The 24436-nt window shown below is 41.2% G+C and overlaps 1 protein-coding gene across 3 annotated transcripts in view; it reads left to right on the top strand.

The window, feature by feature from the left end:
• Positions 1 to 24436, top strand: part of focad (focadhesin) — a 195048-nt gene that overhangs the window by 129060 nt on the left and 41552 nt on the right. For all 3 annotated transcript variants that reach the window (XM_078396041.1, XM_078396039.1, XM_078396040.1), the window contains exons 25-30: positions 460 to 568; positions 3730 to 3846; positions 8098 to 8336; positions 10876 to 10965; positions 15170 to 15317; positions 19536 to 19655. In XM_078396041.1, the coding sequence (XP_078252167.1) occupies positions 460 to 568; positions 3730 to 3846; positions 8098 to 8336; positions 10876 to 10965; positions 15170 to 15317; positions 19536 to 19655 (823 nt within the window). The remainder of the gene's footprint in view (positions 1 to 459; positions 569 to 3729; positions 3847 to 8097; positions 8337 to 10875; positions 10966 to 15169; positions 15318 to 19535; positions 19656 to 24436) is intronic.

Genomic DNA, 24436 nt, shown 5'->3' on the forward strand with positions numbered 1-24436 from the left:
CAATGCCAGGCTATTAACTCTCATTTACAACATATTGGTCAAATGGTTAAACTTGTAGAATTCCCCTTTAAGCACATTTTATCAGCTTTAAGCAAACCATGTCTAAGTGTTTTTCTGCTTTATGTGAATAATGTATAATCTCTTACTGAAAACATGTGCTATTTTGTCTGCTTGAGGAATGAAATTGAATTACAGACAGAATGTTTGTTGGGATTCATACCTGTGAGCATTTCAAGTTGCCCATCCTTATTTCCCAAAGGCTTGGAGCTGTGGCAGAGAAAAGGGCGTTAAATCCTCCAGTCTACCTGGATTTGGATCTTTGTGATGCAGTGGGTAATTCATTCAGCTCAAACACAAAGATCAATCAACCATCGCACAATGACTGGTTTCTATATATGATGGTTGTAGCTTAATAAAAAAATGTGTGGATTTCCTGTTGATCTTCTGTTTGGTTAACAGGGACAGCCCAGTTGTGCAGGGAAATTCCATTCTTGCCTTAACAGGACTTGCTGTGACGGTGGCCAAATATGAAAGTAGCTTGCCATCCGAAGTCAACGATGCCCCTGAAGTAGGTATATTCCACTGGTGGTTTCAGAAACTATTATTGCATCTTTTTGTTCTCAGCGTTTGGGGATCGATTTTTTTTTAGTGAGCTAAAATAATGCAATTGGCCCACCTCTGACCCTTGGTCCCAGTCCTCCCAAACCCATAGTAAACCCCAGTTTTTCAAAAAGCAGACATCACAGACATTCATGCTGAGGATTGAAAAGGACTTGCATTAGCCACCAAATTAGAAAGAACAGGTGGGGAGTAAAATTTGTAAACAGGCAACAAATCTAGTAATCAAGAATATCCTTCTGCTTTAGTATATTGTATATACGTAATTTATATAGAGTGAAATACATGAAATTTCTCACGAGAACATCAGAAATAGGAGCAGGAATAAGCCATTTGGTCCTTTGATTGAAAGATACAACATGTAACAGGCTCTCGGCCCACTGTATCCATGCCAACCATCGATCACCTGTTCACACTAGTTTTGTTATCCCACTTTTGTATCCACTCCCATCACACTATGGGCAGTTTATAGAGGCCAATTCACCTACATACCTACAAATCTTTGGGATGCAGGAGGAAAATAGAGCACCCAGAGGAAACCCACACAATAATGTATTATCTCTTACTACAAAAATGTGCAAAAGTTTCAGGGAGAACATGCAAGCTTCACACAGACAGCACCCCAATGTCAAGACTGAACATGGGTCTCTGGCACTTGCCCTTGGTAGTGTTTTCATTTTGTGTATTTGCCCTTAAAAGTTCCGGACATCTGTTTTTATATTTCTCATTGGTTCCCCCTCTTTATTTTTCCTTTCTGTCATTTTTTGGACATCTTTTGTTAAATTTTAAAATACTACCAATCTTCATGTTTTATGACTTTCTTGCATCTTTATAAGCATTTTCCTTAAAATTAATACCATCTTTAATTTCTCCTCTGATCCTTCATTGGACGCGTTTTGCTGATATGGCTTTGTGCCATCAAGGAATTTATATTTGCTGCAAATTATGTGTTATTTTAATGGCTGCCATCAGTTGTCAACTTTAATATAGTTTTCCAATCTATCCCAGCCAACCTCTCCCTCAGACCTTCAGTTTCCAAAACCATGTTTTCAGAATGAACTTCCAGCACCTTTGAACTTAATTCTGTCATATTACAGTCACTCTTTCTTTTAAGCTCCTTGATAAAATTATTATTTTCTGACCCTTTTTTGGTGCTCAGAACAGGTACAGTGTCCTCCATAATGTTTGGGACAAAGACCCATCATTTATTTATTTCCTCTGTACTCCACAATTTGAGATTTGTAACAGAAAAAAAATCACATGTGGTTAAAGTGCACATTGTCAGATTTTATTAAAGGGTACTAAATATATTGGTTTCACCATGTAGAATTACAGCTGTGTTTATACATAGTCCCCCACATTTCAGGGCACCATAATGTTTGGGACAAATGACTTCACAGGTGTTTGTAATTGCTCAGGTGTGTTTAAATGCCTCCTTAATGCAGGTATAAAAGAGCTCTCAGCACCCAGTCTTTCCACCACCTTTGGAAACTTTTATTGCTTTTTATCAACATGAGGACCAAAGTTGTGCCAATGAAAATCAAAGAAGCCATTATGAGACTGAGAAACAAGAATAAAACTGTTAGAGACATCAGCCAAACAGGCTTACCAAAATCAACTGTTTGGAACATCATTAAGAAGAAAGAGAGCACTGGTGAGCTTACTAATTGCAAAGAGGCTCGCAGGCCAAGGAAGACCTCCACAGCTGATGACAGAAGAATTCTCTCTATAATATAGAAACATCCCCAAACACCTGTCCAACAGATCCGAAAAACTCTTCAGGAGTCGGGTGTGGATTTGTCAATGACCACTGTCCGCAGAAGACTCCATGAACAGAAATACAGAGGCTATACTGCAAGATGCAAACCACTGGTTAGCTGCAAAAATAGGATGGCCAAGTTACAATTTGCTAAGAATTACTTAAAAGAGCAACCACAGTACTGGAAAAAGGTCTTGTGGACAGATGAAATGAAGATTAACATATCAGAGTGATGCCTTTTATATGCTGAAGAGAAAACTGAAGGGAACTAGCCCCCAAAACAAGCATAAGCTAAAGATGGCTGCAATACAGGCCTGACAGAGCATCACCAGAGAAGACACCCAGCAACTGGTGATGTCCATGAATCGCAGACTTCAAGCAGTCATTGCATAATTACTTTCATTTACATGACATTACTGTGTCCCAAACATTATGGTGCCCTGAAATGAGGGGACTATGTATAAACACAGCTGTAATTTCTACATGGTGAAACCAAAATGTATAAAAATGGCCTTTATTAAAATCTGACAATGTGCACTTTAACCACATGTGATTTTTTTTCTCTTACAAATCTCAAATTGTGGAGTACAGAGGCAAATAAATAAATGATGGGTCTTTGTCCCAACCGTGATGGAGGGCACTGTAGCTCTGCGATTGTTATATTCCTAAGAAAATCGCAAATCAAAACAATTTTGTCGTTCGGGGAAAGAGGGTTATGGCTAGAGAGTTCCAGATTCACAATAACAAAGTTATTTGTCCCTCAAGATTTTCGATAGCAATAAGTTTATTTTATTATTGCAAGGTAAAAATAGGCTGTATGTTACGTTTTTTATTCTTTATTGTACTAATGTCAGTAGAAGCAATTACTTGTCAATTTATGTGGCACCCATGTTTCAAGTACCAGCTAACACCATTTGTTTACTACACAGGGTGGGGGGGAGGAAACATGATTTTCCCCATATTCTGTTTAAATCCAAAATTGCCTTTTTCCTGCATGTCAATTTATAAAGGAACATTTATGTGGTTCTCTAGTTCCTGATCAAAATTGGGTTCTAACCAATTCAGCTGCATAATGCAAATAATGTTCCCCACCTCATCACTGGGCTATATCCAATTCGTGTTATGAAAACGCCTTATAGCAGAACTACCTGTATTAAATCTAAAGTAGCCTGTTCCCTGTTCTACCCTCTACATCGTTGATAATAATTTGATTTATCCCCTCTAATATAAGGGTAAAGTGTTTTATAGTGTTTTCTTAAAATTTTATATATTATCAAAAGATAGGGGAGGAGATGCAGGATATATTGTCTTTATCTGTGCACTGGTTACACTCTGAATTATCACTTGTACAGATTGGGGCTGATATCTTGCCAACAAAGCATTGGATATCCATGGTGGTGGAGACGCTGCTGAGCATTGTCGACAACCGCTACCGTCCAAAGGGACGCGTTTTCCCATGGTTCCAACATGTAAGTTCTTTCTTGGACAAACAATAATGTATGTAATCCTGAGTAATTGGACATGATGATAAAGGTGTGCCATGTATTAAACTAGCTTGTGTGACATGATCCAGACCTGTAGTTTAGTTTTGAACTACAGTGCGGAGACAGGCCCTTCAGCCCACCGAGTCTGCATAAACCGGCGATTCCCCATACACTAATACTATCCTACACACACTAGGGACAATCTCCGGGTGCTCCGGTTTCCTCCCACACACCAAAGACGTATAGGTTTGTAAGTTAATTGGCTTGGTAAAATTGTAAATTGTCCGTGGTGTGTGTAGGATAGTGTTAGTGTGTAGTGTACGAGGATCACTGGTGAGCGTGGACTCGGTGGGCCGAAGGACCTGTTTCCACGCTGTATCTCTAAGCTAAACTAAACTAAAGGAAGCTATAGAGGCAGGTACGATTATTTAAAGGACACCTGGACAGACCTCTGGATGAAGTTGGTTTAGAGGGATAAGGCCAAATGCAGGCGAATGGGGCTAATCTGGAAAGATATCTTGGTCAGCATGGACAACTTATACCTAAGAGCTTGTTTCTGTGTTCTGTGACTCTATGACTATGACATTTTTAAAGCCAAATAATCAAAACCTTTTTTAATTTCTGAGGACAAAGTGAAAAAGCAAAACACAAATCTTCTGAGAAAGTTGTTTAAGATCATGTGTTGACCACAAATGGACCTTTGAATTTCAGAGTCTTGTGTAGCAGAGAACAGTATTATTGCAATGATTCAAATAAAGGTGAAAATATAAGTTCCAACGTCAAATTAACTATCTTCATATAGTTTTTGGTGTTTTGCTATTCATTTAAGTGCAGTCGTAAAATACCCCTCATATATTGCATAAAGACCAGCTTATTTGACATTAATGTAAGAACATCTTGAGTTTATATCAAATTTATAAACGCAATGCTATAACAGCGCTAATATAACAAAGCCACAAAAGCAGGGGAGCATGGGGGAATCCCGCCTCCCTTCCCTATTCCTTTCTGTCCATTTCCACCTATATTCCTTCCTCTGGCTTGACATTTCACTCCTCCTCATCTGACACCCTGACACCATTTTCTCTAATTTTCATCTCTGGCTTTTGTCCACCCATCTGCCAATCACCCACCCCCCCTCACTTGATTCTGCCTCTCATTTGTCAGTCTTTGTCCCAACCCCACCGCTTTTCCAACTTTCTCCCCCCGACTGCAATCTGTCTGAAGAAGGGTCCCGACCCGAAACACTGCCTATCCATGACCCACTGAGTTACTCCAGCACTTTGTGTCTTTATTGAGGGGAAAGAAATGAATTGGTGAAAGAAAAGGATTTTTAAAGAGTGAAATAAAGAAGGAAAGAGAGTCTGGGATGATCAGAGAGGGAATCCCAAAATTCAGAGCCTTTTCTGTTGATGTCAGAAAAATGGAAACTGGTGATATGGAAGAGGCCTAAATTGAAGGGGAGCAGTGAATTTGTTGAGTTGCTAGCTGGAAGAGATTATATTTGGATGGATGAGGAAATGGCTCTTTCATGTTATTATCTTGCTCTGACTGGGTAGATAAAATGGAATCATGTGTGTGCAGAAGATAGACTCAAAAAGCTGCAGTAACTCAGCAGGAAGGCAGCATCTCTGGTGAGAAAGAATGGGTGACGTTTCGGGTCGAGACCCTTCTTCAGTGCAGTTCCACGCACCTGAATGGAGGAAAATGGTTTGGTCATTGTGGTCTCGGGTGGAGGGCGCGGTTACATTGAGAACGACGAGGAGGAATATTTCATTTTATGGGGTAATTATAATCATAGGCCAGGGCCACCGAAGTTGCTGCTGCCGCAGCCCCTCAGTACATCCCCAGCCTACCTTCTCCAACTTTCTCCGACCGCATCCTCAATCGATTCCAGCCCAGGTGCTGACACCACCGCCCTTCCTCACAACCTTCCCAACCAGTCCCAAGGCTGGCCTGCCGACCTTCACTGCATCCCCGGTCACTCCCAGGCTGGGCCTGGCGATGCCAACACCACTGCCGATCTTTGCCTGCCCTCGGCCACAGGCCGGGACCTCCAACTGTCACATGGACTGACTCTCCTGGATCCTTCTGCTACCCACTTCAAACAGGGAACCTCTATATGGGCACCACTAGGTCCTGCTGCCCTTCCCCTATACCAACCATGACCTCCCTCTTTCTGATGCAGTCCTCAGCAGAGGCCTTGCCTATGTACCCCCCTACAACCACTTCTCAATGAGCTCTGAGCCTGCCATGATGCTGAGCTCCTCTTCTGTCACCTCCGCCTCTGGCCTTTATCTGTAGAAAGAATTTCTCTCTTCCCAGTGATGACCCCTTCTCCCATCTCCAACATTCCTCCACTTCTTGGTCCCCTCCCTGCCAGCTCTCTTCCCTCTCTGGACCATTTTATTTCCAACTGTTGGCATGACAGCAGGGGGATTGATTGTGATCGTGACATCAACCTTCTTGATTTCTCCACTCCCCTTACCCACTCCAATCTCACCCCCTCTGAACGCTCATCAGTAACAATCCCAACATAGGTAGTAAACCTGCCGACAAGTGAGGTGCTGTTGTAGTCTGGTAGGCTGCCTTCAACCGTGCTGAGGCCAGGCGCCAGCTCTCTGACACCTCCTCATATCTACCCCTTGACCATGACCCCACACATGAACACCAGAATGTTACTGATATCATCTCTGGTGATCTCCCTTCCACAGCTTTTACCCATACAGATTCCCAGCCTCACATTGCCTGCTTCTATCTCCTTCCCAAAATCCACAAACAGGGCTGTCCTGGCAAACCCATTGTTTCTGCCTGTTCCTGTCTACAGAATCCATCACCAAATACCTTGACTCCACCTTATTCCCCCTCATCCAGTCCCTTCTGACTTACAGCTGAGACACCTCACATACCCTTCAACTCTTCAGTAACTTTCTATTTCTGGGCCCTCATCTTTAGCATTGACGTCCTGTCCTTTTAATCTCCATCCCCCATCAGAAATGTCTCAAGGCCCTCTGATTCTTCCTTGAATAGAGACACAATCAGTTTCCCTCTACTAACACTCTCCTTTGTCTGGTGAAACTTTTCCTCACACTCAATAATTTCTCTCTTGACTCCTCTTACTTTCTTCAAGTTAAAGATGCAGCCATGGGCACTTGCATTGGCTATGCCTGACTTTTTGTTGGTTATATTGAATAGTCCTTGTTCCAAACGTACACTGGCACCATCTCCCAACTCTTTTTGCACTACATTTTGCACTGCATCTCTAATACATGGCTGGCATCTTAATTTAGTTACCCACAACTTAATTATAGCCACCAATCCAACCAGTTTGTATATATGTCACCCAATTACATAGCATTTCTTTGGGCATTGAGTTAGTGAATGGAAAGCCTTGCTGTCATTCAGCTATCTTTGGCATTCCTCACAGGTGTTTAGGGCTCACCCAGCACATATGTTCACATCTCAATTTGTTCAGCTTACCACACAGGTAAATGTGGGCATTTTAAGCAAAGGATGAAAACTTAGTTATGTACAACCAGAGTTGATTCAGTGGATTTCCCAAATTGAAAACGAACCATATTCTCCACATATCGTTGTCAAAATTCCATCCTCAAACAACATCAGTGTTTTAAAATCCATGGATTCCTTTCTAAAGTGTAATACTATCAAGGTAGAGTATTGTTGGTAAGCAAACAGCATATCTATGGATGATAAATCAAATGGATAAGTAGATAAACTGTGATGGTGTTGTTTGATGTAATTTTGACTAGGACATAGTGAATATTGTTCTTAAATTTGGTTTTAACATCATTTAAAAGAAAGCACTTCTGGGCCCTGTTAATTCCAGCCGAGAGCATTTTTTTTTGCAGTAGGTGCAACAGAGACCTTGCTGACTATCTTTCACCTTAATTAGAGATTACAAATTGTCAACAGGAAGAGGAAGCAGTGTCATAAATGGCAGCTTTCTGTTGTGAGCAAACTTCATGCCACAGGAATATGTCTTGGATTCTTATAGCAAAACATGTCGGGATTGTATGCATAGCTTTCTTCCATTTAATAAGCTTGAGGCTTTATTTTCCGAGAGTGACTACAATTAAGCTTTTGCAACTTGGAGTTGTGTATCATCTCTTAAAGCAGAAAATCATAGTAAGCATCTGCACAGAGTCTTGACGCACTGAAATATTGGAAAGAGCAATTTTTAATGAGCTCTTCGCTAACACCATTTTATGACTTTCACAGAGATCTTATTCTGGAGAGAGTACAGCCAGTGCCATCGCTCGTTCCTGCGCGGCGATCGCTTTCACTCTCCTTGTGCCTGTTTTCATCACATCACACAAAGAAAACATCGAGGAAGTCCTCAGCATTTTCACCGCTGGCTTACCAGGAAAACCAAATGCCGATGAGTCTCACACTGTACAGTTTCATACAGGACTGGCCATGGGAATGTTCCTGTCCCGCTTACATGAAGAACGAATGAGGTAGCTGTAGAAACATTAGTTTTAATCAGCATTTGCAAGAATGCGTAGTAACCCATCATTTGGCAGGGATTGTCCCAGAGTTTGGCTGCATAGGAATTCTGAGGGCCAATAACAGAATGCAGTTTGCATCACTGTTGAATGAAAAGGCACAGCTGTCCACTACAACCATGTTTGACAAAATATGGGAAATGGTTTGATTGGGCAATTCTTGGTTTGATTGGGCTAGAAAGTTTCAGACTCACAATCTAATACAATTTTTTTTCTGCAGGATTGTCAAAATTAAAGGGCTTTTCAATACTCATAAATTAATTTTTGTTGCTGCAGAAGTACTAAATGCTGTATGTAAATGCACATTGCACAAGTGACGATAGAAGCAACTGCTTATTAATTCCAATGACAAGAGCTGTTGAAGTTGCAGCTGGGTTCCTAAGAGACAATTTTTCCCCCTGTACTGTTTAAATCCAAGGTAGCTTTATATTCTGCTCATCAATTTTCAAAGTAGGAAGAAGGGTTTATGCCTTTTCTCTCCGAGTCCCCTTATCTCACACATTTTGTCTTTTCGCTTCTGGCCTTTGTCCAACCATCTGCCAATCCCACCCCCTCCCACCTGTATCCAAATATCACTGACCAGGTTTTGTTCCCACCCACACCTTTCATCCAGCGTTCTCCTCCTACTATAATCAGTCCGAAGAAGGGTTGCAAACTGAATCGTTGCCTATCCATGTTCTCCAGAGATGCTGCCTGACCCACTGACTTACTCCAGCACTCTGTGCTGTAAACCAGCATCTGAGGTTCTTTGTATCTATATCTATCATCTAAGTGATTCTCTAGTTTCTGATTAAAACCATGTGATGACTAATTTTGCCTATGTAATGCAAATGCTGTTCCCGAATTTACCAATTGCGTTACCTCTAATTGTAGCATTATAGCAGAACTACCTGTAGTTTGCCATAACCAGTGGATTCAGGTGAATTGACAGGTTTTTATTCAATATTTTGCACTCTTTAATGCAGCCGTCTTTAATTCACTATACGAGTTAGAACTACTTATAGAAACATAGAAAATAAGTGCAGGAGTAGGCCATTCGGCCCTTTGAGCCAGCACTGTCTTTCAATATGATCATGGCTGATCATCCAAAATCAATACCCCGTTGCTGCTTTCTCCCTATATCCCTTGATTCCGTTAGCCCTCGGAGCTATATCTAACTCTCTCTTGAAAACATTAGTGAATTGGCCCCCACTGCCTTCTGTGGCAGAGAGTTCCACAGATTCACAACTCTCTGGGTGAAAGAGTTTTTCCTCATCTCAGTTCTAAATGGCATACCCCTTATTCTTAAACTGTAACCCCTGGTACTGGACTCCCCCAACATTGGGAACATTTTTCCTGCATCTAGCCTGTCCAATCTCTCAAGAATGTTATATGTTTCTATAAGATCACCTCTAATCCTTCTAAATTCCAGTGAATGTAAGCCCAGTCGATCTATTCTTCCATCATATGCCAGTCCCGCCATCCCGGGAATTTACCTGGTGAACCTACGCTGCACTCCCTCAATAGCAAGTATGTCCTTCCTCAAATTAGGAGACCAAAACTGCACACAATACTGCAGGTGCGGTCTCACCAGGGCCCTGTACAACTGTAGTAGGACCTCCTTGCTCCTATACTCAAATCCTCTCGTTATGAAGGCCAACATGTCAGTAGCTTTCTTCACTGCCTGCCCTACCTGCATGCTTACTTTCAGTGACTGATGTACACGGGCACCCAGGTCTCGTTGCACCTCCCCTTTTTCTAATCTGACACCATTCAGATAATAATCTGCCTTCTTGTCATTGCCACCAAAGTGGATAACCTCACATTTATCCACATTATACTGCATCTGCCCACTCACCCAACCTATCCGTCATCCTGCAGCCTCATAGCATCTTCCTCGCAGCTCACACTGCCACCCAGTCTTGTGTCATCCACAAACTTGGAGATGTTACATTTAATTCCCTCGTCTAAATCGTTAAATTATCCTTGTGTTATTTGAGCTACAATTCAGGTGGAAAGATTTAACAATTTCAAAAGAGATATTACTTTGTGCTCCCTGAAGTCATTACAATTTCAAATTATAACAACACTCCTTTTTTAACGCTGGCAGGAGGGAATTGAAAATCAAAAATATTGTAATAACTGAGAAATGCAACTGAAGTAAATCTTCAAAATTATTGTCCTGAAGATCAGCAGGAAATTAACATCAAATACAACACATTTCTTAAATATCCCATCAGGATATTGCAAGTGGAGTATTTGCTAATGTATGAATGCTCCGGGACTTTGGAGGAAACAGCAGTGATAATTGCAAGAACATTTATTTGCAATTATTTGATATTGAACTTCACCCTTCTTACCCTGTCAAAATTAATCTCAATCCATTTGGGTTTACAAGCACAGCATGCATTATTTCAAGTTATTTCATGGTTGGATTTACAGAACATAATCAGTTTTTGAGTATGAAATGATCCATTCAAATTTAAAGCCAACTGTGATCTTTATTTTCCAGTGATGTTTCAGCACAGAAAATGAATTTGCTGCTCATGAAATCTCTCGATGCATTGGAGAAATGTTGCTTTGACATGAACCTGGAGTACAAGTAAAGTTTACAGATTTTTATAATTTTTTTGTGAAATACTTTAATTGACGAATATGCCAAAAAATGAAGTGAGTAGATTTTTTGTAAGATAAATCCTTTTTCTCCCTCTATCCTGACAATAATGTGGAGCGAACTTGCCAGATTATGCCGTGCTTGTCCTCATCATCACATTACAAAATGCTTTCAACTTTATTGGATTGGGCACAAGATTGAGCTCAATCCTATAAAGTTGAAAGCATTTCGTAATGTGATGATCTGGATGCACAATTTTACCTCCGGCGAATAGTTTCTATTGGTGATTTTCTTGCAGTATTAAAATTCTAGTCTTATGTCTGTGATGTGTTGCAATGCATATTTACCTTGGCTACTGAGTACAAAACTCTCAAGTAATGTGCAGTAGGAAGATTGCTTTTATGTTTGAATGAATAATTAAAAAGGCAATGGTGCTTGAAACTCATTCAATATTGCATCAGCTAAACAACAATAAAGTGCAAGCTGCATATGGTGCTTTCCTTTAGAACATTGGTTCTATGGATCACAACCATGTTGTCATTTCATTTCGGAGAATTAATTTCCTCCTGATGGTGCACAAAGCATTGTCAACATTATGTGGAATTTCAAGCTTCACTTAAGCTAATGGCTCAGAAATGAAATCTATTTCTGTTTACCCAGGTCTGATTGTGATTCCACCATCTTGCTACTCTGAGTACAGAAGTTTCAAATCTAAATCATGTTGCTTGTGCAGAATGCTTTTTTTATGTTTGAATGAATAATTTAAAAGACAATGGGCTTGAAACTCATTCAACATTGCATCTCTGATTTTAGCACAGCTCGAACACCCATCGGCTTCTCCATTTTCACCCTCCCCATGTATTATCGTCCTCTGAAATCTAGCGGGAAACATTACCAGCAAAACATGAAATAATAGCTGGAAATCAACAAATACTGCCATGCTCTCATCTTGCATCTACATTTGGAAAGATGGTATAGGAGTGTGAGACCTCCAGGTTCAACAATAGCTTTTTCCCATCAACCATCAGGCTCTTGAACCACAGTGCACAACACTCACCACAACCCTCCCTCAGCAACGATCTACTATGGACTTTATTTTGTTTACACGCCATCACTTCCTACAAGGCAAAGCCAGAGTGCAGCTCAAATGACAACGAAGCATCACTCCCAGACAAGCTCAATGCGTTCAACACAAGCTTTGATAGGGAGAACACTGCTATGCCTTCCCAGGGCTCCATAGCTCCCAAAGGTATTACAATCACAGAGGCAGATGTCGGACGATCCCTCAGGATGGTGAACCCTCAGAATGGGTCTGGAACTTATGTTTTTTTTAGATTTAGAGATACAGCGCAGAAACAGGCCCTTCGGCCCACCGGGTCTGCGCCGACCAGCGATCCTCGCACATTAACACTATCCTACACCCACTAGGGACAATTTTTACATTTGCCCAGCCAATTAACCTACAAACCTGCACGTCTTTGGAGTGTGGGAGGAAACCGAAGATCTCAGAGAAAACCCACGCAGGTCACGGGGAGAACGTACAAACTCCGTACAGTACAACACCCGTAGTCAGGATCGAACCTGAGTCTCGGGCGCTGCATTCGCTGTAAGGCAACAACTCTATCGCTGCGCCACCGTGCTGCCTATCTGGTATATCTGGTCGCTTTCTTAAAACCTGTGTAGACATCTTAAACCTCCAGATTCCCCACCTACTTTAAAAGGGCATCAATAATACCGGTGCCTAAGAAGAATAATGTGACATGCCTCAATGACTACCAACCGGTGGCACTAACATCTGTGGTGATGAAGTGTGTTGAGAGGTTGGTTATGGCGCATACCCTACCTTAACAAGAACCTGGGCCTATTACAATTTACCTACCGCCACAACCGGACAACAGAGGATGCGATCTCACTGGCTCTACACTCTGCACTGGACCACTTGGACAATAAAAGCACATACACCAGGCTGTCGTTCATTGACTATAGCTCGGCATTCAATACCATCATCCCCTCCAAACTGGTTACCAAGCTGATGGAACTGGGTCTCTGAGCATCTCCCTGCAAGTGGATCCTCTGCTTGCTCATCAACAGACCACAATAAGTACAAATTGTCAGCAACACTTCTCCTCGATCATCATAGGAGCATCTCAAGGCTGAGTGCTCATCTGCCTGCTCTACTCATTCTTTACTCATGACTGTAGCTGAACACAGTTTCAACTCCATCGTCAAATTCGCCAACCACCCCACGGCTATTAGACGAATTACAAACAGCAACAAGTCAGAGTACAGTAGGGAGATCAATCGACTGACCTAATGGTGCCAGAACAACAACCTTGCTCTCAATGTCAGTGAAATCAAGGAACTTTCTTGGAAGACTGAGGAGATTCAGTATTTCGACAAATGCTCTCTTGAACTTCTACAGGTGCACAGTAGACAGCACATTGACTGGTTGCATCATGGCCTGGTTTGGCAACTCAAATGCCCAGCAACGAAGAAGATTGCGAAAAGTGATGAAAACTGCCCAGTCCATCACGTACTGCATGTTTTCAAGAGAGAGTTAGATATTGCTCTTAGGACCAATGGAATCAATGGATATGGGACGAAAGTAGGAACGAGATACTGATTTTGGATGATCAGCCATGATCAGATTGAATGGCGGTGCTGGCTTGAAGGTTTTTCTATGTTTACTGACCTCCCCATCATCGAGGGGATCTTCAGGAGTAGCTGCCTCAAAAAAACAGACATCATCCTGGCCTCACTCGCATTTCACTCCTGTCATCAGGAAGAAAGTATAGGAGACACAGACACACGCACCTATAGGTCCAGGTCCACTCAAGGGCACAGTTCCTCGTTGCCAGTGAGGATGCTCAGACAACTTGGATTCGTCCCAACAGCTTCCCCAGGCCAGAGTGCCGATGTATTCCTCAGCTTGGCATTGTTTGTGGTGCTGATCATAGGCTTCCTCCAGCCTGTCTGCTGGTGACGTGGATTGGAGCGGCCCTAAGGGAGGACATGTCGTCACATATATATTATGGTGTTTTCAGAGTTGTATGCTTACATATCTGTTGCACTGCTGCAAGTAAGAATTTCATTGCATTTTGGAACATATGGCAATACAACACTCTTGACTCTTGTACTGCTCACCTGGTATTACTGATAATTTATTATATTATTGATTATTGTATATTTATTTGTTGTGATATTGCATTTACATGCCTGTCAAGCTGCAGCAAATAAGAAATTCATTGTTCTGTTCCCAGTGCATATGACACTCTTGAGTTGCTGGAAATTTGAAATAAAACAAAAAAACTCTTAGAAACATAGAAACATAGAAAATAGGGTGCAGGAGGAGGCCATTTGGCCCTTCGAGCCAGCACCGCCATTCATTGTGATCATGGCTGATCGTCCCCAATCAATGCCTGTCTTCTCCCCATATCCCTTGATTCCACTAGCCCCTAGAGCTCTTCCCTCCCATTCTCCAACATGTTACACTGCTCTGCCCCTCACCCCAGGTCGATCAGCCTTTCCTCTGCACTTTGACCAAATCCTCACAATACAATGAAGGGTGATCAACTGGCCCCAAAGGTTCCTCCACCAGCCCTTTATCCTGAGTCTGTCCCCCTGCCCCCCACACCAATCAATGTCTTCAGTCAGGGGAGACAGTCAGTTTTGGTGCTGCGATCCACCTGTGTCTCGAACGTCTTCCTCACTGGAAGAAAGTGGGCGACCCTTGTCTAGAATATGGAATGCTGCACTGTCTGAGGAACTGGCAGGCAGAGAGGTGTAGTAATGTGACATGTGGAGGGTTATTTTGTGTTGCATTCTCTCGGGGAAGATGGGGTGAATTTCCTAATAGTACCTAACCTTTTCCATTTTGGATTGGAATGAGAACTTTTCTCGTTGCCTACTCAGGAAAATCAGAGACAAGAGACTGCAGAAGCTGAAATCTGAAGCAAAATATAAGCTGCGGGTCGAGCAGTAGCTTTCTTGGGAACAGGATACTCAGTGACTATTTGACAGTTTAATGGGCCACTGGCATGTATTAGATAAATGTAACAACTCAAAACATTAAATTTATAGTTTTTCCATATAACAAGTAAATCAGGAACTGGCAGTGCCAGCGAAGTGGAGGCTTGAGAGTACGCAGTCTCTTGTAATAATTCTAATAGTTGATGTTTTTATTATTTTACAGTACAGGATGTATCCTGGGAGTTGGCCTGGTTCTATCCCTCATGTGTCACAGCAGCCAAACAGAGTCCCGTGTGCATGTCTCTGTCACCCTTGGGAAGCTCTGTACGAGCTTGGATGAAAGTCTGACTCAGACCAGGGTACTGCAAGAGGTAGGTTGGTTCAGAAGAACCATGCTCATGCACAGAAGAATAGATTGTTTGAGGCTTTCGACTATCAGCCATATTTTGCCATTGTTGCAATTAGGATGAAGTAAAATAATGAATAGTGATGATGTGGGCTCGAAATTCCTCTCCAGACTCAGACATGGGTACAGTTTCGTTAGCATTTTCTTTTGCCAGAAGCTGTACGTAGGTACTCAATAACCTTGTCCTGACAACACTTAGCTTTTTGAGTTGTCATAGTATGCAGCAAGAGCCACTAAGTCAAAAGAACGTTGTTGTCCTCTGGTTATCTTCCAACTCGCTACTACAGTGCCCTCCATATAGTTTGGGACAAAGACCCATCATTTATTTATTTGCCTCTTTGGACTCCACAATTTGAGATTTGTAATAGAAAAAAATCACATGTGGTTAAAGTGCACATTGTCAGATTTTAATAAAGGTCATTTTTATACATTTTGGTTTCACCATGTAGAAATGACAGCAGTGTTTATACATAGTCCCCCCATTTCAGGGCACCATAATGTGTGGGACACAGTAATGTCATGTAAATGAAAGTAGTAATGTTTAGTGTTTTGTTGCATATCCTTTGCATGCAATGACTGCTTGAAGTCTGCGATACATGGACATCACCAGTTGCTGGGTGTCTTCTCTGGTGATGCTCTGCCAGGCCCATATTGCAGCCATCTTTTGCTTTTGCTTGTTTTGGGGGCAAGTCCCCTACAGTTTTCTCTTCAGCATATAAAAGCCATGCTCAATTGGGTTCAGATCGGGTGATTGACTTAGCCACTCAAGAATTGACCATTTTTTAACTTTGAAAAACTCCTTTGTTGCTTTCGCAGTGTGTTTGGGTTCATTGTCTTGCTGTAGAATGAACCGTTGGCCAATGAATTTTGAGGGATTTGTTTGAACTTGAACAGATAGGATGTGTCTATACACTTCAGAATTCATTATGCTACTACCATCAGCAGTTGTATCATCATTGAAGATAAGTGAGCCAGTACCTTCAGCAGCCATACATGCCCAGGCCATAACACCCCCACCACCGTGTTTCACAGATGAGGTGGTATGCTTTGGATCTTGGGCAGTTCCTTCTCTCCTCCAGACTTTGCTCTTGCCATCACTCTGATCTAAGTTAATCTTTGTTTCATCTGTCCACAAGACATTGTTCCAGAACTGTGGTTGGTCTTTTAAGTATTTCTTGGCAAACTGTAACTCGGCCATCCTATTTTTGCAGCAAACCAGTTTTTGCATCTTGCAGTGTAGCCTCTGTATTTCTGTTCATGAAATCCTCTGCGGACAGTGGTCATTGACAAATCCACACCTGACTCCTGATGAGTGTTTCTGATCTGTCGGACAGGTGTTTGGGGATTTTTCTTATAGAATCCTTCTCTCATCAGCTGTGGAGGTCTTCCTTGGCCTGCCAGTCCCTTTGCAATTAGTAAGCTCACCGGTGCTCTCTTTCTTCTTAATGATGTTCCAAACAGTTGATTCTGGTAAGCCTAAGGTTTGGCTGATGTCTCGAACAGTTTTATTCTTGTTTCTCAGCCTCATAATGGCTTCTTTGATTTTCGTTGGCACAACTTTGGTCCTCACGGTGATAAATGTTTCCAAAGGTGATGGAAAGGCTGGAGGAAAGACTAGGTGCTGAGAGCTCTCTCATACCTGCATTAAGGAGCCAATGAAACACACCTGAACAATTACAAACGCCTGTGAAGCCATGTGTCCCAAACATTATGGTGCCCTGAAATGGGGGGACTATGTATAAACACAACTGTAATTTTTACATGGTGAAACCAAAATGTATAAAATGGCCTTTAATAAAATCTGACAATGTGGTCTTTGTCCCAAACATGATGGAAGGCATTGTATTCTTCAATATTGCTGAGATAATAATGGTATTGATTTTTTAGTTCATGGGCAGTTAATTTGAAGGGGGCTGGTGACTGAATTTCATTTGCCCATTTGTCTTCAATTGTAAAAGGAGTTGTCAGGATAAATTACCCCAACTTTGTGCGGTCCTCCATGAGCCACAGGGTGTTAGAGTCAGCTTGTTTTATACTTGTGAAGAAAGACTGGAGTTTCAACATCATCAGAGTGCTATACCGGCTTGAGGCAAAGCTGCGCCCTCGATTCACACCATCTGACAGAATGACCGCATGGTTCATGCTGCATCCCATCACGTCCACAGGGCTCTCCAGTCATTTCCCCTCCCATTCCCTCAAACCATGCAAATTCTTTCTTTTCAGATACTTTTGAGATAGTTCCAGCTCCATTTTTAACCATACAATTGAATCAACCCCCACAGCCTCCCTAGTAGTGCATTCCAAACCCTAACCACTTGCTAAGTACAAGACTTTACATGTGTTTCTTTTGGTTCCTTGGACAATAATCCTTATCCAGGGTCTAATATTTCTTGGCCCGTCCGCTAATATAAAGCGTTTCCACCCAGTCCATACTCTTAATGATTTTAAATTGCTCTTTCCAATCCCCTTACCACCACCTCTTTTCTCGGGAGAACAAACCAAACTTACCCACTTTGTCCACATAACTAAGGTACCATATCCCTGGAATTATTTTGGTACTTTGCTTCTGGCATCCTCTGGGAAACCTTTACAAAGTGTGCCACTCAGAACTGGACAGTACTCCAATTGTGACTGAGTCAGAGTCAGAGACTGAGTCAGAGTCAACAGAGATCCACTGTGTTTTAATGTAGAAACAAAGAACTGCAGATGCTGGTTTACACAAAAGTACACAAAGTGCTGGAGTAATCCAGTGGGTCAGGCAGCATCTCTGGAGAACATGTATAAGTGATGTTTCAGGTCGGGAGGGTCTGAAGAAAGGTCCTGACTCGAAATGTCACCCAGTCATGTTCTCCAGAGATGTTGGCTTACCTACTGAGTTACTGCAGCACTTTGTGTCCTTTTCCATTGTGACTTACTTAATTTTGAACCCAATCGCTCTATATATGTTTTTTTATTCATTTCTCAACCTTCTTTGCTTTGACTGAACTATAAATGTTCTTGTACTCCTAGCAGCAATTTCACCATAAATAATTTCTCTCACCCTGTTAAATTTGACCAGATCTCCCACCTTGCCACTTCTAATCCACGGGAGTAGACCAGTCATGCTGAGTGAAAAATAACTTTGTAAGTGACTTCTGAGTACATGGGATTGCTGGCAATTGTAACATGACCTCATTGATTTGAATGGGTTCATTGACCTGGGTAGCAAATGGAACTACAGGGATATGCTTTTTTTAAAATGTTACTCAATGTTTTCAATTCTCTTTTCTAACGTCGATGTCCTTTTACATTTTCCACTAACGTTTTTTGTTTTCTAATTGTTTAAATCTCAAAAATGTTTGATTGCTTCTGATAATCAAAGACATTTAGAATTTTTTTTAAAGGATCAAAAGGCCATCAGGGATTCTGGGAACGAGGTTCAGGATCCACCACCTGAGACATAGTTATCACTTGCAGGGCAGCTGCGTCAGCAAGGTCTGCAATCTGATTTAACTCCTGAGGCTGCAAAGGGTTAACGCAGCTGTGGGCATGTCATGGAATGGTTGGGGAGGAGGGTAGAGAGGTAGTGAGAACAAAGTATAGGTTGGGTTAGATGCAATCCTCTCTTGTGTTTCGGTCATCTTTTTTCTTGAATAACGGTATTCAAATTTTGCCAATATATTTTCACATTTTATTTTCACTGACTTTTGTATTAATTCTCCAACCTTGCAATCTTGGCGAGCAAGTTTACACATTCAATCTCTCTGCAGTGTCCAGTGCCCTAAAGGAGAGAATCTCCTTTCACCTGCCCCAAGTGCACAAGATGAAGCCCAGATGAAAGGTCTCAACCGAAGCATGTCTGCCTGTTTCCCTCCACAGATGCTACCATACAGGTCCTGCTGAGTTCCCCAGCAGTTTGTGTTTTTGCTCCAGATTCCAGCATCTGCAGTGGCTTGTATCTGCATAAGATTGATGTTATAATTGCAATTGTTAATATAAAGGCCCGAATGGCCTACTCCTGCACATATTGTCTATGTATCTATGTAAATGTGATGAGATGCAATAGGCATCTGTAGAAAAAGAAACTGCTGATTTTCCTTCATGAATTGAGGCTAAATTAGTAGCTAAGTTGACGGTCTAAAAAAGGTAAGATGTGACCGACCGCAAGGAAATGATCAAAAGATCAAAAATTAATATTTTCCAGGTTCTGGCTTATTCAATTGCATGTGTATGTATTTCTGCGTTCAATGCTGGTATCATACAGCCGAATGAGGCCGAGGAGATCATGAACAAGCTGCGGACATTGACTGAGCAGAGTCAACAGGTCAGTTATCTATCAACGGTCTTCACATGCTCAAGATTAAGATGTGTACTCAAGTTTACAAACTTATACTCAACCATGAAGTCAGTGTTGGACTTTTTAAGTTTTATACTGCAGCTCATTGGGAAACCAGAAGAATTTCAAAGCTGCTGTCTTAATTCTCTGACTTTGGAATTTTGGTGCACAAGGTTTGCACAGTTAATCTCACTGCACTATTCAGTAGCATAAAGGAGAGAATCACCTTCATCTTTTCCCAAGTGCAAAAGATAGGAAGAGGAAAAGTAGACAAAAGTAAGCTTCCACTCTTGTGAATATCCGTCCCTTAACTAAGACTGAATTTTGTGTTTGGCATTGGAGAGCCGCAGTAGGAGGAAAACTCAGCAGGGGAACAGACACGGCAGGTGCTTTACCTCTTGCAAGATTGAATCTTACGTTTGTGGAATTAGTGTGCAAATGGATTTTTGAAATAGTTCAATTTGTCCTTCAAGATAAGATCTATTTCTTGTAACAACCTTTCTAACAGCTTTTCTGAGTGAAATGACCAATCTGTGCTGATTTCCGGTTAGCTTCATAACCTCACATCAACGTGCCATGGGCAGCATGGTGGCACAGTGGTAGAGTTGATGCCTTACAGCGCCTGAGACCTGGGTTTGGTCCTGACTACGTGTGCTGTCTGTGCAAGTTTGTACATTTCCCGTCACTGCATGGGTTTTTACCTGAGTGCTCCGATTTCCTCACACACTCCTAAGACGTACAGGTTTGTACGTTAATTGGCTTAGGTAAAAATTGTAAATTATCCCTACTGTGTAGTGTGTGCTAGTATAACAGGGATCACTGGCTGTCACAGTGGGCCGAAGGGCCCATTTCTGTGCTCTATCTCTTAACTAAACTAAACATCCAAATGCAACTGTATTGTAGCTTCAGAATAGGGTCACATTTGTGACTTTTATTACAGGGGTTTCAGTTTATCAGTTTAAACTAGATTTGAACTCTGCCCACATTGCTGAGGAGACCCAGCTGTCATGTCGCAGTTCCACTGATTTTGCTGCTATTTGATATTTTCGGACCAGACATGTTCTTAAAAAAGTCGTTGTTTTTCACTGAAGTTGCTTATTGCCTTTCAGTTCCAGAGAACTAAAGTGGCAATAGAAGCTCCCAATGACGTGCTGTTCCCTCATTCCCTTGCTGCTCCCAGGACTCGACTCAAGTGGCCCCACAGTGCCCTCCATAATGTTTGGGACAAAGACCCATCATTTATTTATTTGCTTCTGGATTCCACAATTTGAGATTTGCAGTAGAAAAAAAATCACACGCAGTCAAAGTGCACATTGTCAGATTTTATTAAAGGTTAATTTTATACATTTTGGTTTCACCATGTAGAAATCACAGCTATGTTTATACATAGTCCCCCCATTTCAGGGCACCATAATGTCTTGGGACACATGGCTTCACAGGTGTTTGTAATTGCTCAGGAGTGTTTAAATGCCTCATTGCAGGTATAAGAGAGCTCTCAGCACCTAGTCTTTCCTCCAGTCTTTCCATCACCTTTGGAAACTTTTATTGCTGTTTATCAACATGAGGACCAAAGTTGTGCTAATGAAAGTCAAAGAAGCCATTATTAGACTGAGAAACAAGAATAAAACTGTTCGAGACATCAGCCAAACCTTAGGCTTACCAGATCAACTGTTTGGAACATCATTAAGAAGAAAGAGAGCACTGGTGAGCTTACTAATTGCAAAGGGACTGGCAGGCCAAGGAAGACCTCCACAGCTGATGACAGAAGAATTCTCTCTATAACAAAGAAAAATCCGCAAACACCTGTCCGACAGATCAGAAACACTCTTCAGGAGGCGGATGTGGATTTGTCAATGACCACTGTCTGCAGAAGACTTTATAAACAGAAATACAGAGGCTACACTGCAAGATGCAAACCACTGGTTAGCCGCAAAAATAGGATGGCCAGATTACAGTTTGCCAAGAAGTACTTAAAAGAGCAACCACAGTTCTGGAAAAAGGTCTTGTGGACAGATGAGATGCAGATTAACATATCAGAGTGAAGAGCAAAGTATGGAGGAGAGAAGAAACTGAACAAGATCCAAAGCATACCACCTCTTCTGTGAAACACGGTGGTGGGGGTGTTGTGGCCTGGGCATGTATGGCTGCTGAAGCTACTGGCTCACTTATCTTCATTGATGAGACAACTGCTGATGGTAGTAGCATAATGAATTCTGAAGTGTATACACGCATCCTATCTGCTCAAGTTCAAACAAATGCCTCAAAACTCATTGGCCGGCAGTTCATTCTACAGCAAGACAATGATCCCAAGCATACTGCTAAAGCAACAAAGGAGTTTTTCCAAAGCTAAAAAATGGTCAATTCTTGAGTGGCCAAGTCAATCACCCGATCTGAACCCAATTGAGCATGCCTTTTATATGCTGAAGAGAAAACGGAATACAGGCCTGGCAGAGCATCACCAGCGAAGACACCCAGCAACTGGGGATGTCCATGAATCGCAGACTTCAAGCAGTCATTGCATGCAAAGGATATGCAACAAAATACTAAACATGACTACTTTCATTTACATATCATTGCTGTGTCATTATGTTGCCCTGAAATGGGGGGACTATGTATAAACACTGCTGTCATTTCTACATGGTGAAACCAAAATGTATAAAAATTGCCTTTATTAAAATCTGACAATGTGCACTTTAACCACATGTGATTTTTTCTATTACAAATCCCAAATTGTGGATTACAGAGGCAAATAAATAAATGATGGGTCTTTGTCCCAAACATTATGGAGGGCACTGTACGTGTACAAATCTATATTAGTGTACATGTTGACATTCCATTTATGTCTTTTCACTGAAAGTAAACCAGGAAAATTGGCAAAGAATAATGATGTAAAGATTCAAACAAATAACTAACTATTTTGCTTTGCAGCAAGTAATCATAAACAGCAATGATTATGTATCAGTTAGAATAATTAATGCAACTTATTTTTGTATAATACAAATTTTAAAAAAATACAGGTCTCCAACATCAGTGAGTAATTTTAATTGATTAGTATGATAATGTCCAGCTATTCCCCCAAATTTTCTGAATCTTTTCATATATTTGTAGCCAGTCTGCTTAATTCTGGGATGACGATTTGTTCCTGACCTCGGATTTCATACAGACATTAATATAAATTACTGATCAAATGGGAGATTGTGTTTTCGTACATAAAAGTTACTGTTCCAAACTTCACTGGAAAGTGATATTCCATTGGCCTATGGCGATTTTGTTGACAGCCCTTGGCATGATGAAACAACTCCCTTGTTGTGCCCAGTTGTCTGACATAACAGTGTTATTGTAATCCATGGCCATCATTTTAAATGTATTCAAATTTGCTTGTTTTAAAACTTTAAAGCAATTTTTTATTCAAAATGTTATCAGTGGAAAAAAGTTGTCAAAAGAGTCTTGAACCAAAACAAAAGTAATTTCATGCACTGAGCATTTTAATTTTCCATACACCTCAATCAGCTAATATTTATGACAGCATAAATCTGGTGCTGCTAGGTTGATATTTTAAAGGCTTTCAATTATATTTGGTTCAGCTTACCTCAGGGGCAGCATTCTTCTGAATCAGAAACCCGTCTCTCAGGCATGAGATTATGTTCTAGATTTGGCCTTTAGTGCCAATGTTTGTTCTTGGAGGAGATGCTATCTATTGGATGAAGCATTAATCAAGAGAGCTTGTCAACTCATTCATGTGGTAAAAAGATCTTTTGGAAGAATAGAAGCCCTGTCCAACATTCTTACCTTAACTAATAGCCTCCAAAATAAACAGATTCATGCCAACTAGTTAATTTTAGCTATGGTTTGAGATATCTTGAGAATGTAATTAGACGCAGTATAAATGCAATTATTTTTAAACATAGACTCAGGATGGATGAAGCCTCGTGCTGACTGCCCTATGATATGCACCAAAATGACCACTTTTCATTAATTCATGTACTCTTTTGCTATTTATTATATCAAAGCTGAACGTAATCCATGTCTTCACTGGGCATTGAATGCAAGTATTATCCAGTGGAAGCAACTGAGCAATAAGTGGATTAAAAAAAAAAAAAAAGAGGTTAATGGTGCTGTTGTTAATTTCAGCACCATCTCTTTTGACCTTGGTGCAAACAATTACCTTATTGGGAGCTCTCAGGCCTGTACAGCTTAGGTACACATTACACCGCAAGGTGAACCCTGAAGAACTCCACCATTTATTAGATGGTCTTGTGAGGCCTGGTAACATGAATGCACAAATGTAAAACAATTTGCCTTTTAACTGTTTGGACTAACTACACAGGAAGTTAAAGTAACATTTAACTTTTGTGTAATTAGCAAGGTTGTTAAGAGTAGCTAAATTTGTCTTCAAGCCTCATAATCGTTGTTTCACCTACTGACATTGGGAAACTGAATGCAGTAATTTTTATTTAAACTAGTTTCTCAGCTAATTCCTTTAAGCTCTTGTACGAAAAAAAATGCAGGTTGCCACAGCAATAAATATGTAAATTATAAGAGATGCTGATACTTAAACTTGATGGCATGTCATGTTGAGGTTGTTGTCTTGTGCTCGGATACAGTGAGGTACAAGTGCAATGAAAATTCTGCATGCAGCAACATCACAGGCAAATAGACTCAGGAAACACAAAAATATATATACATAAATTTCACGCAAGTTCTACGGGGTAGTGGGGAAAAAAAGATTGCAAAAAAAACAAGTCATTAGTGCAAAAATATACAATTAG

Source organism: Rhinoraja longicauda, chromosome 3, assembly GCF_053455715.1.
Source record: "Rhinoraja longicauda isolate Sanriku21f chromosome 3, sRhiLon1.1, whole genome shotgun sequence".
Classification (NCBI taxonomy): Eukaryota; Metazoa; Chordata; class Chondrichthyes; order Rajiformes; family Arhynchobatidae; genus Rhinoraja; species Rhinoraja longicauda.